This window comes from Palaemon carinicauda, chromosome 27 (assembly GCF_036898095.1).
Source record: "Palaemon carinicauda isolate YSFRI2023 chromosome 27, ASM3689809v2, whole genome shotgun sequence".
Taxonomy (NCBI): Eukaryota; Metazoa; Arthropoda; class Malacostraca; order Decapoda; family Palaemonidae; genus Palaemon; species Palaemon carinicauda.
The window spans coordinates 9595299-9610832 of record NC_090751.1 but is presented as its reverse complement, the minus strand read 5'-3'; the positions used below and the strand labels follow the sequence as shown (position 1 = coordinate 9610832).

Below are 15534 nucleotides of genomic sequence, written 5' to 3'. Positions count from 1 at the left end.
GTAGACTACAGCATCCGAATACAAAGGTGAAAAAACTTTCTTTGTATTATAGAACATGCAAAACTGTATAAAGATCAATGAAACAAAAGAAAATTCTAGCCAAAACAAACGGATGATTGCGAAATAAATTTCTAACGCACGAACGTAATTTCAGGAAAGATATGATTAGACAGGTGAAAAAGCTAGTCACATGACACAAGTGTTTCTCGAGGTATATATATATATATTCCACCATCAAGTCCACTGAAGTATCAAAGTGTATACAGCCTACCTCAGACCGCCTGTGTATTCAATAGGCGGTGAATTAAAATACGCTTATTACCATTTAACATTTAAAACAATTTCGTGCGCAAACAGTTGATAATTGTGAATCATCTCAGTGACATCCAATAGAACCTGTACATTTAAAAAACGAGCAGAAATCGAAAAACGAAATAATTACCAAACTATAAAAGAACTACGAGTGATAAATACATTCGCTACTATTCCTAATTGTGAAATTCCCTCCTTTTGCCATACACGGTGACGGCGACAAGCAACACGTTGCCGAAGTTTAAAAATCATTCACTAGCGTTCGCTCAGGACCGCCAGAGACCACCACGCTCCTGAATCTGACCATCGGGTTTAGTGCGCACTCAGATCTCGTTGAGGAAACATCCCGTTGATTTTACTCGTCCATACGAAACGAAAGTTCCTTTCATTTGTTACTCTATACCCCGCAGGCATACTTCAAAATGGGGTGTTGTAACAAATTCTCCTTATTTGTCGTCAATTTCCTAGTGTTTGTGAGTATCATTGTTAAATGGTGAAACTTTTTATTTTTTGTGTGAACAAGGAGATTGGAACTCCATCTAATGCTGTGCATCTCGCCATATTGGTTTACAATCGCAGTGTTGGGATCATTGGTCTAACGTTGAGAGCGTTTATGTCTATATCAAGGCCAATATTGTGATTTATTGTTAGAAAATACTGTGGAAACTTGAGTGATGTTACTGGTTCTCTAAAGTATAACAACCTACTTAAGATTTCTATGATGCCAGTTTAAAATAGATCATACAATAAACTTTGGATTTAGTTTCCAGCTTTGGTTGAATTTAGTGTGACAAATGAGATTTAAATTGATTTACACATTAATATTATTACTTGCAAAGCTACAACCCTAGTTGGAAAAGCAGGGATGCTATAACCCCAGGGGCCCCAACAGGGAAAATAGCTCGGTGAGGAAAGGGGAAAAACGGCAAAGAAAAATGTTTAATGAATAGCAACAACATTAAAATGAATATTTCCTATATGAACTATAAAATTTTTTAACAAAACGTATAGACCTACATAGGAAATAAATTTGTGTTCGCATACAATTGGGCGGCATGAGAAATCTACGGATTTTCATCTGCCGTCATGAAATTGGATAAGCATATTAAAGCCGTTAGACGCGGAATGAGCTGTTGTGACCTGTGGGAGGGGGTTTAAAATTACTCTTGCTAGACATGAATGCTTTAAAAATGACTTTCAATCAATTAATGCAGGGTTGTCGGATTCCGGAAAACAGGAAAATATTTCTAACAAAGTTTTATTCATTGACGGCTATAACCTTTAATCTTGGCCTTCATATTTTCTAAGTTTTTTGTCGTCTACTAAGCGGGGTAGTTTTCTGTATCTATTGCTATTATACGAAATTCAAATATACAACATATATGTTGGTAGTCCGTCCGATTTTACTACAAATCTCTCGTTAAATTGTTAATCTCGATATTTAAAGTTAAATCAGTCTATTAATTGTGGTAAAGTTGTTCATGTTTAGTTCATAGGTGTTGATGGTTTTAGCGAGTAAATCGTCCAATCGCTGTTTTCTTGATTTAATTAGACATATGTTGCTTTGATTAAAGTAAAATCCTAGGTCGATGGTCTAAGTTGTAAAGTGTTAAAAATATATAATGGTAGATTTCATATTTAAAGTACATTCCTATGTTTTTCTGTTACAAGAACTTTACTTTAGTTTCAACAGGGAATAATCTTCGATCTAGGATTGTTGCAGTGCAATTAACTCCGGTCCTTTGTGTTATTATAGGGTCTTACATCTATCGCAGGAAATTGTAAGAATTTATTTTTAGTGGGGAATGCCAAAGGCTTATAGTTTCATAACTGGTTCCTCCCACATTACTGTCCAACCTCGAAACTTCTATGGCATTGTGCACTTGGGGGAGGGGGTTGTTCCTAAGTGCGCCAGGTCAGGCCTTGGCATCCAAATTCCATGTCCCTACTTCTTGTTGTTGTTTTAGATTGTCTGGGCCTTACGGCCAGGCACGGTCTCTTGCAGACTTGCAAGCCCGTAACTATCCCTATTGTATTGCATGGAAGTCATCAATCTAGATTTCTTTAAAAGACATCGATCTAGGTTTCTTGTATTACTGAAAATAAATGTCTTTAATCGGGCCATACTTTACGCAAATATCTACATAAATCACGGGGTAAATCAGTTCTAAGGTACCTACCATCTAATTATATAAAGTACAATCAATCACTATTGGGTTTCTTAGCATCCCCAGTCCTATTCGCCTTAGACACTATACGGCAGTTACTTTAAATCTACTAGGGTTTATGTATGCATAACATGAGTATTTATTTTATTTTAAAATATAATCACAACGTAAAATAGTACTAATTGTTGTGAATATTTATTAAAAATGTCTATATTACGTTCATTTAAAGTGTCCGTTGTTCAGAAATGGTTTACCTAAAGTAATAGTTCATCCCACTCTCCGCTGAGGCCTAATCCTGAAAGCAGGTGGCATTTGATCTAAATTTAAAACCAGTGGATTAGGCAACATATGGCGTCTGCTTAATTGGTGCAAAATAACCAGAAGATATAAATATACTGGAAAATACTTAATATGAAAGTTTTGTACTAGAAAAAGGTCTGTTAGGAAACTGACCCCAGAAAGAAATGGGTAAAGGTTTAAAGACAAAGAAATATTATAGTTAAAGACTGAATAGTTAATCATGGATACAAAAGTGTTTTTTATCAGCGTTAATGTAAACTGATCTTTAAACGGCAATTTGTTTTCAATAATAGGCTATTGTGATCCTGACTTTTAGCATAAATTTTTCTTTCAATAATTTTAGCGTTAGTATACAATGTTCTAAAGAAAAATTTTACGAAATTATATTTTAATTAGTATTGTATGGAATAAGTTATAACTTTTCTGTTTGCTTCACACAGGGTATTGGAGTTGCAGTTGTTGTCTTGGCGTCTTTGGTCATCTCAAAGGACGAGGCATATGGCTCACTCCTGCAACAAGGAGTCTTTTCTTTGCCTATCATCATTCTCATTGCCGGACTTCTTATCCTCATCATCGGGTTCCTGGGATGCTGTGGTGCCCTCAAGGAAAACTCGTGCATGCTCAAGACAGTAAGTCCTGTTTGTTTGAAATGTGTAGTGAAATGCATGCCTAAAGTTGGTCTAGACTTTGTACTTTCATTCAAACTGTGACTGAGTATATTATGTATAACAATAGTATTCCACATAATTTCCCTGCAGAATTCCAAGTACTGTTAAACCATAACCTCTTTAAATCATGAACTTAGATTTTGCAATTGATGTGTGTTCACGATTTTAACTCCCTTTTAGAAAGTTAGTGACTGACTTATAACTTCTTTCTACAGTATGCTGGCATAGTTCTACTGTTCCTGGTAGCTGAGATCATCCTCGGTATTCTGATTCTTGTGTACACAAACCAAGCTGAAACTATCATTAAGCAGGGAATGACCGAAATCTACGAGCAGTACGACAACGGAGACAAAGCTCTAAAGGAATCACTTGATCACGCTCAACATGATGTAAGTGCAGGATGTTATTGTAGCAATTGTAACTTTTTTTATATTTGTTCCTCTTGTATAAGAACACGGCAGCATGCTTGGGATATTGCTATATGGCGTTGTACATATCCCGGGATCCGAGCCCCTGCTAGTTTGTGAATACTGTAATTTAAAGCTAGTCATAATCAGACAAAGAAATAGCTACTCGTTGCTTTAAATGTACAAGTTTAATTCATTTATTCACCGTTTTTACAGTTGAAGTGCTGCGGTGTCAACAATTACACTGATTGGAGCAGTTTGCCATATGGAGAAAAGACAGGCAACGTTGCTGATGGGTGTTGCCAGGTTATGTCAGAGGGCTGTGGTGTGGGCGTTCTCAACCAACCTCAATCAGTAATTGAAGATACTATCTACACCGAAGGCTGTTACATGGCTATCAAAGACGACATCCAAGGAGTTGCCATTGGTCTCGGTGTTGTTTGCATAGCTCTTGCTCTTTTGCAGGTAAGGAAAAATTAATTCCGGTTTTAACCTTAACTTTAATATGTATAAAGTGACCTAAAAGTATACTTAAATCTTTTATTTCTCATGAACGTACAGATTTAGGCCGCATCAATAAAAAGTTTTGTCCTTTTACAGTAAAACGGACAGCAAGGCCAAGTCTTGCAAACATTTTTTTGTACTAATGTATTTTTTTCTTTCTTTTTGCAGCTCCTGAGCATCAGCTGTGCTTGCGGTATCGCCAACAAATCTAGCCATTATGCATAATTGGCAAATTTTAGTGTGGTAGTGTTGATACATTTTTATTACTGAGAGAGAATATAGGGAATATTTTTTAAGCGCGGGAGATGTAACAAGGGTAATTTTTGTTTAATACAAAGGGTGTATTCAGACTTATTATATTGATTTCACTGCACAATGTGCTGTATTTTGGTCAGCAATAGTATTATAACCTGTATATATTACGTAACAGTAGAAGTTTCTTAGTTCGTTCTTTTACTTATTTTCTTAATAAACTAGTTAATCTAGTTGTTTATACTGTACTAGTTTCTCTTTTGCATCCGTCATACGTCCATTCCATAAACTATTTCTTTGGAGAATTGTCAAATAATGTTACCCTTGTTATTTGAGAGGTTTATTAAAATTTGTTTTTTATAATCTTATTTTTCTGTAACCTTTATAACTGTTACCTATCCAATATGGTTGGTCAATTGGACGGGTACATGTATGTAAAAAAAAAAAATTATTTTAAACATGTCCATACCATAGCATCTTGAATAACACTATACTTGTGATAGAAATGATGCATAAGTTCGTAGTATAGACAAGTTTGATTCTTCAAAACAGTTAACGTAAACAAAATAGTGATTTTTCTAGTGTTACTACAAGAATTGTTTCTGGAAGTTGCAATAGATAATAGAGCAAATTTCAGAAGTTACATTATATACAGAGCAAGGGAATAAGGGGATTGCACCCCGTAATAGCATTTATCCCCCTCACTAATTGAGCTGTATTGATTGCCTATTATAGCTATATAAAATTTTAAAGGCTTTTATGTGCACTATTAAGGTTATAGGACTAAATTAACAATTTCCTACTCTTGCTGCTAGTGCAGGATGGTCTAAAGCTGTTGGAGCTATAGTACACTTCGATTGTGAGTTCGCGTTTTCAAAGCTCCCACTAGTTAAGAGATAGTAATACAACTTATTTTTGAAAGTCCTTATTTCTAATTCATTCTTTGTTGTACCTGATATTTGGAATATCTAGAAGAGTACACTATACTATATCGCATTTTATTTCCAATTTAAGTATACTTTTGTTATATTAAAGTATTTTAACAAAAAATTGCCAGAATTTTCAGAACACTAAAACGTGTTTATCTGATGCATAAATCGATAAATTATCGTTGCTTATAAGCACTCTGTGGAAGTTTGTCCAAAGTGGCGAATTTCAAGTAAAGGCTCCTTCAGTCTTATTTAAGAAGCCCCTAAGGTCCATATAACCTTAGACTAACTCGCAAATAAGCGACCACAATACGGTATTATTATTATTATTACTATCCAAGCTACAACCCTAATTGGAAAAGCAAGATGCTATAAGCCCAGGGGCTCCAATAGGGAAAAATAGCCCAGTGAGGAAAGGAAATAAGGAAATAAATAACTGAAGAGAACAAATTAACAATAAATCATTCTAAAAAAAAGTAATGTTAATAGAGATATATCATATATAAACTATTAACAACGTCAACAACAAAAATGTCATATATAAACTATAAAAAGACTCTTGTCCGTCTGGTCAACAAAAAAGCATTTGCTCCAACTTTGAACTTTTGAAGTTCTACTGATTCAACAACCCGATTAGGAAGATCATTCCACAACTTGGTAACAGCTGGAATAAAACTTCTAGAGTACTGCGTAGTATTGAGTCTTATGATGGAGAAGGCCTGGCTATTAGAATTGACTGCCTGCCTAGTATTACGAACAGGATAGAATTGTCCAGGGAGATCTGAATGTAAAGGATGGTCAGAGTTATGAAAAATCTTATGCAACATGCATAATGAACTAATTGATCGACGGTGCCAGAGATTAATATCTAGATCAGGAATAAGAAATTTAATAGACCGTAAGTTTCTGTCCAACAAATTAAGATGAGAATCAGCAGCTGAAGACCAGACAGGAGAACAATACTCAAAACAAGGTAGAATAAAAGAATTAAAACACTTCTTCAGAATAGATTGATCACCGAATATCTTAAGACTTTCTCAATAAGCCAATTTTTTTGTGCAATTGAAGAAGACACAGACCTTATATGTTTCTCAAAAGTAAATTTGCTGTCAAGAATCACGCCTAAAATTTTGAGAGTCATACAAATTTAAAGAAACATTATCAATAGTGAGATCCGGATGTTGAGGAGCCACCGTCCTTGACCTACTTACAATCATACTTTGAGTTTTGTTAGGATTCAACTTCATACCCCATAATTTGCACCATGTACTAATTTTAGCTAAATCTCTATTAAGGGATTCACCAACCCCAGATCTACATTCAGGGGATGGAATTGATGCAAAGAGAGTAGCATCATCTGCATATGCAACAAGCTTATTTTCTAGGCCAAACCACATGTCATGTGTATATAGTATGAAAAGTTATGGGCCAAGAACACTACCCTGTGGAACACCGGATATCACATTCCTATACTCACTATGGTGCCCATCAACAACAACTCTTTGAGATCTACTACTTAAAAAATCAATAATAATGCTAAGAAACGACCCACCCACTCCCAACTGTTTCAGTTTGAAAACAAGGGCCTCATGATTAACACGGTCAAAGGCAGCACTAAAATCAAGGCCAATCATACGAACTTCCCGACCACAATCAAGGGATTTCTGTACTGCATTGGAGATTGTAAGAAGGGCATCACATGCTCCAAGGCCTTTCCGAAAACCAAATTGCAAACTAGGGAATAGATGATTACCTTCAGCAAACCTATTAAGACGTTTTGCCAGAAGACGTTCAAAAACTTTAGATAATATGGGAGTTATGGAAATTGGGCGGTAATCAGTGGGACTTGAGCTACCACAAACACATTTACATAGAGGAGTAACATTACCAATTCTCCAACAAGTGCTAAAAGCTCCTCTTCTTGCTAACTTGCGTAAAATAACAGATAACTTTGGAGCTAAGAAATCTGCTGTCTTTATAAAAAACAAAGGAAAAATACCATTAGGGTCTACACCTCCATAAGCATCAAGGTCCATCAACAGAGCTTTAATCTCACGAGATCGAAAAGCTAAACTAGTTAGTTTAGCCTCAGGAAAACAGGAATGAGGAAGTTCAAGTTTTTCATTACTCTGTTTACTGTCAAAAACATCAGCCAAAAGGGTTGCCTTTTCCTTTGGACAGTGAGTGACAGCCATCTGGTTTAAGTAAAGGAGGAACTGTTGCATCTACACCAAAGAGTGCAGATTTAATGGTAGACCACCATTTATGTTCCTGAGTTGTACCAGAGAGGGTTTCTTTTATGATTAAATTGTACTCCTTTTCAGTTGAGGCATAAACTCTGAGCAAAAGCTCGAAGCTGAGTATAGTTGTTCCAGGTCAAATCTGATCTGTTACCCTTCCAAAGGTGATAGGCCTCCTGCTTCTCCAAATAAGCACGTCTGCAATCATCATTGAACCACGGTTTGTCCTTCATTCGGTACCTTAGCACACGAGAAGGGATACGCCTATCAATTATGTTGACTAGATTCTCATTCAAAGGGACAACAGGATCTACACTATTATATAATTGTGACCAATTCAAGCACAAAAGATCATGCAAAATCCCATTCCAGTCTGCTTGGGATTTCATATAAATTTTACAAGAATATGATATATCAGGGACAGGCTGCTCAGTCTTCACTAATAATGAAATCAAGGCATGATCAGAAGTCCCGACTGGAGAACCAACCTTACTAGTTATAACGCCAGGGGAGTCAGTGTATACGAGGTCCAAGCAATTACCAGACCTGTGAGTAGCTTCATTTATGATTTGCTCACAGCCTGATTCTGAGGCAAAGTCTAAAGCTCTTAAGCCATGGCGATCGGTAGGAGAGATAGAACTCAACCACTCCCTATGGTGAGCATTAAAATCACCAACAAAGACAAACGAAGCCTTTCTATCATCTTCTTGTATCTTAGCCATAATGGTAAGAAGACAATCAAAGATAGAATCATCCATGTCTGGATTCCGGTAGATTGAACACAAATAAAAGTTGTTATGCCTGCCACAAACTTTTATTACCTGAATCTCATGACATCCACATTGATAGCAGGACTTATGAGAAGCAGGGTACTCGGTCCTAATATACACCGCCATGGGGTAAATGTCTCGTGTCTGATGACCGAAACTGAGAATTCACAGTGAAGAACCATAAAGTCGGTATTACTGAAATTAGAGTGCCGTATTAATCTATCAATACATTAAAAAGGTATAGATAATAATACCTATTAATTTAGTATACCTTCAATTAAATCCAAACAGGTCTTTTCATCTCCTGAGATGCTACCAGGACAAAGTTGAACGGTAGAGATTATATAAACGGATATAAAAATAAAAAAAAAATGCACTCTACATGGATTTCATCTTTCAGCCACTTACATCCTGTACGTGTACTTTTTCTTTCACTACTATTCTTCACCATGGTTGTTTACAGCTAGCATCTGTATCCATTCATCTTGTGATGCAAAGGCTTTTAAAGTGTTCATTTATGCAGATTAGGAAAATTTCAATTAATTTCTTGATAGAGCTAAGAAATAATCACCACGTTTATCCACATATCCTTTACATATGATTACACCAGCTTATGATACTGATAAATTCTCAACTTACATTTTACCCCGTAAATATGGTTGCTTATCTCGACAATTTTCACATTGGCAATTCGTGTATGTATTATATAAAGTAGTTATTTTGGGCATTTACATAAACAATTTCTTGCCCCTTATAACTACTACATTGCTTAAAGTTTTATTTCGTCATTTGCAGTACTTTCAGCTCCTCCTTTTCTTTAATAAAACTCTTAAACTATTCTTTATGAATCCAACACTTTTACCATATCTCTGCATCTTAAATTTCGATATTTATATGAAAATTAGCTTTTGGTATGTAGTTAATTTCCTAGACCCACCAACCGAGTAACCTTTATTCGGCTAATAAAGGATTTGTTTTTATGGTGCTACTGTTCTTAAAATATTTTTTCTGTTAATTCTCTTTTAATTTATTTCCTATCCTCACTAGGCTATTAGTCCCGGTTGGAGCCCTTGGCCATATAGCATCCTGCTTTCCCAACTGTGGTTGTAGCAAGTAATAATAATAATAATGCTCGCATGTAATTTTCTCTTTAAGACCAACTAATCTAATGTGGCTCATTTCTACTACGGCTAACCAACCATACACATATTTCCTTTCAACTAGCTAAACCCACTTGATTCTCATTTTCGACAAACCACACCCTAACCCGTATCCTTTATCAACCAACCAGACCTAAAAGCAGTAGCCTTTTCGAAAAACCAAGCCTACATACAAATCTTTTCCACCAACCAAACCGAAAAAAGTAGTTCCCTTTTCCGGCAAGCTACAACAACTGACATCTATCAAACCCGACTTCTGCATGTTGCAATGTTAGTGAGTGTCACGCAGGAGATTTGAAGGAAGTGTGGCACCGCATTAATTTGATAGGGAACAGCACTATCAGTGTCAAGCGAAGGTCGGAAAGAACTCGTCGACGACCTCGGAGGGAGATAGTGTGTCATTGTATCTCATGTGGTACACCGTATTGTTGTTATTACTTGATAAGCTACAACCCTAGTTGGAAAAGCAGGCTGCTATAAGCCTAGGGGCCCCAACAGGGAAAATAGCCCAATGAGGAAAGGAAACAAGGAAAAATAAAATATTCTAAGAGTAAAAACATTATAATAAATATCTCCTATATAAACTAAAAACTATAATAAAACAAGAGGAAGAGATATAAGGTAGTAAAAAAACCAGAGGAAGAGTAATAAGATAGTAACAAAACAAGAGGAAGAAAAATAAGATAGAATAGTGTACCCTCACGCAAGAGAACTCTCCCAAGACAGTGAAAGACCACGGTACAAAGACTATGGCAATCTATGCAATATGCCTTCGACCTATAATTGAACTCAGTTGCCTTTCTACCATACCCCAGTACCCTTCCTTTCCTTTTGCTGCCCAAGGTGCTCCCCTACCCCACTAGTTGTAACGGGACACTGTATGACCTCCCAGCTACAAGCCATTTGGTTTAAATCCAGATACCAAAGCGAGAAACTTTCTCATAAACCAATATTGGTTTTATTACTTGAGATACGGTAAATGTCGTGGACTGCGTGCCTCGATCCCTAATCTCTGAAATAAGATCCCGTATTAAGCATTATAACTAAATTCATCCGATAATATCGACATTCTCCAACACGGCATGGAGGATGATTCTCAAATAAAAGCATCGGGGATACTGTATATCATGTTCCTACTGCCAGGGGCTATTTACATGGCACGCTTTTAACGTTAAATTTATTTTTCGTTTTAAATATGTTGAATAAATTACGTGATTATGCATACCGTATTTATATGCAGCCTAAATTCTATAATCAATATATATATATATATATATATATATATATATATATATATATATATTTATATATACATACACACATACATATAATATATAAACATATAAATATATATATATATATATATATAATATATATATATATATAATATATATATATATATATATATATTCAAATTCTTTATTTCAGCTGTAGACCCATATACAAAATATTACAATAAAATTAATAGTTATATACAAATATATTAGGAATAAAACAAAAGGTCTAAACACAGAAAATGTGTTTAGACCACTCTTTAAAAACTAATGATTTTTTAAAACTATCACTTAAAAATTGCACAAATTAAGTGTTTTTTTCTAACTCTTTGCTCTCTGAAACAAGCTTACAATACATTTTCTCCCTAATTCATCAAATGTTGGTATTCCTAAAGAAACAAAGTGTCCACTTACTCTCGAAAACCTTTCTATTCCCATCAGGTACCCAAAAGAGTCATTATAACATATCTTAAGTTTTCGTAGGGTTTCCTTTTTTTTTTTACATTTCATTGCCAGAGGCATACAATAAAGGGAAGTACAGAAAGATCTGAACAAATGTACTTTTGCCTCATCATTGCACATGTGAAAGTTCCTTAGCAACATATTGCCTCGCAAGCATTGCCCTCGATAGAGTGATGCAATATGGTCATCGTCCTTTAGATTGTCATTAATATTCATTCCAAGATATTTACATGATTTAATGACTTCCAACCTGACGTCATTAATATAGAGTGACGGTTCACTAAATGACATAAAATTCTATGGCTTTATAACAAGAACTTTGGTCTTGTCAGGATTGGCTTCAAGATAATGGTATTTCAAATATTCCATACTTTTATCTATGAGTATTTGCAACGCTTTTAAAGATGGGGCTAAAAGTATTATATCATCTGCATAAAAGATATAATTCACCTTAACCTCTCCCACTGTGCAACCACCTTCCCAGCTGAGGACCTTTGTACTTAAGTCATCCACATATACGGCAAACAGAAGTGCTGATAGAACACTACCCTGTCTAATACCACAACTGGGTTTAAAAGGAGAGGAAAGACTATTGCCCCACATTACTCTAAAGTCCTGAGTTTTGTACCAGTACTGTAGCAGTGCTATAATGTAAAATGGCACACGTCTTCTCTTTAAATTTTGAAATAATCTTTCATGACACACTCTATCGAAAACCTTTGACATATCCATTGCGCATACAAAAACTGGAGTGTTTTTTTACATACACACACACACACACACACATATATATATATATATATATATATATATATATATATATATATATATATATATATTACTAGCTAAGCTACAACCCTAGTTTGAAAAGCAAGATGCTATAAGCATCTCTATATATTTTCATGTATATATATATATATATATATATATATATATATATATATATATATATATATATACATACTGTAATTTAGGAAAAGTCAAGCATGAACCTACTGACAGCTTGAAATCACATCTGTATGAAACATTACAAGGAATAATAGATGTGTGTGTATGGCTGTGCGTTAAACCGTATAGCAACATTGCAGCTCTAGGGTGCTCAGCATCTGCTATTTGTAGAAAGAAGTTGGCACGCTGTCTATCTATTCAGTATTCTCTCTCTCTCTCTCTCTCTCTCTCTCTCTCTCTCTCTCTCTCTCTCTCTCTCTCTCTCTCTCTCTCTCTCTCTCTCTCTCTTTCTGTGATCATTCACTTGTGAAGAGCAGATAACTATTTCACAAAGGATTGATAAAAGCTTATTATTATTAATGAATAATGCTAGATAGAAAAATACGTTCATGGATGAGTATATACACCTAAATATTAAATACTTGACTCGATACTTAACATAGATATATACCATTACCCCCATTATCAACCATTAATATAAAACAAATAATAAATCTTCCATCTTGTGAAATCTCTGATTGATAACACTTAGGCCTTAAGCCAAACACTGGGGCATCAAAGGTCATTCAGCAATGTATAATGCTAATTATTAAATTAATCAACCATACCCATACTCTCAAATTTAGTATAATTTTAACTTCTAAAACCAATCATACCACTTTCATACAATGATATCTAAATGCAAAATAAGGAAGGATTAAAAGGAATACAAAAAAAAAAAAACAATAAAATTATTTAAAGCTAATGATATAAACCAATACTCTGTGAAATCTGTGTAATGTGTATCGCTACCAAGACCCACAACTCCAGCGAACAGGATGTAATGGAGAGTGTCTTTATGTGGAGCTGTGATATCATAATACTAATGTTTAACGAAGCGTCACAGAATCTGACAACGCCTTCCTAGACCCTCCCTCCACCCTACCAACATTTGCATTGCATGCAAGAGTCTTTTGGTGCTCTCGGCAAATTAACTAATGTAAACGAATGGTTGCTATGTACAGGAGTCATGGATGACCCTTTGAAAAAGGCTAGGCTATTTATTTTCCGTTTACTGAATACAGTAACATAATTATATAAATGCGTCTAAAGTCACGTTAGGTTATTTCTCCAAAGGGAAATACAATTTTATACACGAAATTCGTCAAGAGCTATGCATTTCATTTTGCCATTTTCTATATGAAAATCGTATTAAGGATTTGGTAAACTGTACTGAAACAGCATATCTTCAAATATATAGCAAAGCATTGACAGAAAATGTGATTTCTTAGTAGATAATAATAATTTCCTATTGCAGCTTCAGTTATTAACGGACACGGAATAAAACTAGCAATTGCCCCGTTATGAAAATCAGAAGTATGAAAGTAATTAATTATTGCAATTGCAAACGATTATAAATTCTCACTCTGCTATGACATATAGTCAAATCAATGTTAAAATATAGTTTCTGAATTTACTTAGTACTAAAGTACAGTATAAAATAGGCACTGCCAGAGGATAAGCCTATCGATTTGGGTTGAGAGAGAGAGAGAGAGAGAGAGAGAAATTTTCCATATCCTAAATCTCTCTACCTGTATCCCTTACCCATCTTGTTAGTTTAAAAAGAATAAAACAGATAAATCAAAAATGAAATTGACGTCACAGTGACAAGGAAAGTACCTCTACCCTTGCTACACTCCCTCGCTTACTATCACGGATAGCGAGAACTACATCCGAGATTTACAAGAAATATATTAGTGTTTTGCCACATCCGTAGGATAGTCATAACTACAGGCCGTCACATCCGAATGACTCACGTTTCGCCACTTTATGACGTGGTTTAATGACACTATACACTTTAATGACGAGACCGCTAACTTCGTCAATTATTGACCATGTTCTTAAATAAATCTAAAAGGTTGACCAGCTAGTTGGAATGATATGGAAAAGAACGTAAGAATAAAAGGTGAGCCTATGGAAAGAAATGCAACTGTTGTTCAACTAGTACCATATAGTATGAGACACACCGTCACTTGGCAGTGAACAACCCCCCCCCCCCCTTACCGATATCAAATTACAAAGATCAACTTATGACTCAAGTGCTTAGCTTGAATAAACATAGTCCTACTCATTACGAAGTTTTAAATCACGAAGGAATCATTATTGTGGAATGGTTTCTAGGTATCCTCTAACAAATAATCAACCTTACAGTATATGAGTATTGATTTACTCTGTAATAGCTTCGTATACCATGTATAAAAACGGCAATAGCATATATAATTACAATATAAGCGATAATAATTATGTAAATATCAACAATAACACTTAATATTAATTATCACAGTAACAACACGATAAATTATCACATTAGACAAAGAAAACAATAACCGTAATACATTTAACAAACGACCTTCAACTGTCACCCAATAATTAACTAAAATTGGATAAACCCTCCAATACAACAGAATTAGACACTACATGACACTACTGAAACTCTAAACCGAATCCTTGATAGAGTTAGAGAATGGATGACATTTAAACAACTAAAATTAAATGAGAACAAAACTGAATTGATGGTGGTGGGTAAGAGAAACAGCGTGAGAAACTTGGGTGATATTCAAATGAACATAAATAATGACTCGGTGCCGATATCTAGTAAATTCGAGATCTAGGTATATTTCTTGACTGTAACCTGTCTCCAAATGCCCAAATAAATAATGTAATAAAAACTGCTGGTTAAGAAATGTTGCGTTCATAAAAAAAGTACTTGTGACAAACTGTGTTATTACCAGGATTGACTACTGCAACTATCTATTACAATTTACCAAAAGTGCAACTTAAGAAATCACAAAATAATAAACAGAGGAGCAAGACTGATAAAAGGCGTCCCACCTAGAGAAAGGATCACCCATATACTAATTGATTTACACTGGCTGCCGATTAAAGCGAGAATTGAATTTAAAATATGTACAATAACCCATCAAGTTATCAGAACCGGTCGTCCAAAATACTTAAGAGAATTGCTACATATTGCGCAGCCAACAAATCGTGTCGGTACGAGAATAGTTACAGATGGCTTCAAACTGTAGGAACCTAAATATATGTCTACTTTAGGCTCTAGAGCCTTTAAATATGCAGCCCCGAGACTATATAATAAGTTT

At 35.1% G+C, this 15534-nt stretch overlaps 1 protein-coding gene across 1 annotated transcript; it reads left to right on the top strand.

Moving 5' to 3' along the window:
- The first annotated feature begins 281 nt into the window (after positions 1-281).
- Positions 282-4974, top strand: LOC137620529 (tetraspanin-3-like). The gene is made up of 5 exons (XM_068350724.1): positions 282-785; positions 3221-3409; positions 3664-3837; positions 4072-4320; positions 4528-4974. The coding sequence occupies exons 1-5, from the start codon at positions 735-737 to the stop codon at positions 4582-4584; spliced, it is 720 nt and encodes a 239-aa protein (XP_068206825.1). The 5' UTR covers positions 282-734; the 3' UTR covers positions 4585-4974.
- The last annotated feature ends 10560 nt before the right edge of the window (positions 4975-15534 follow it).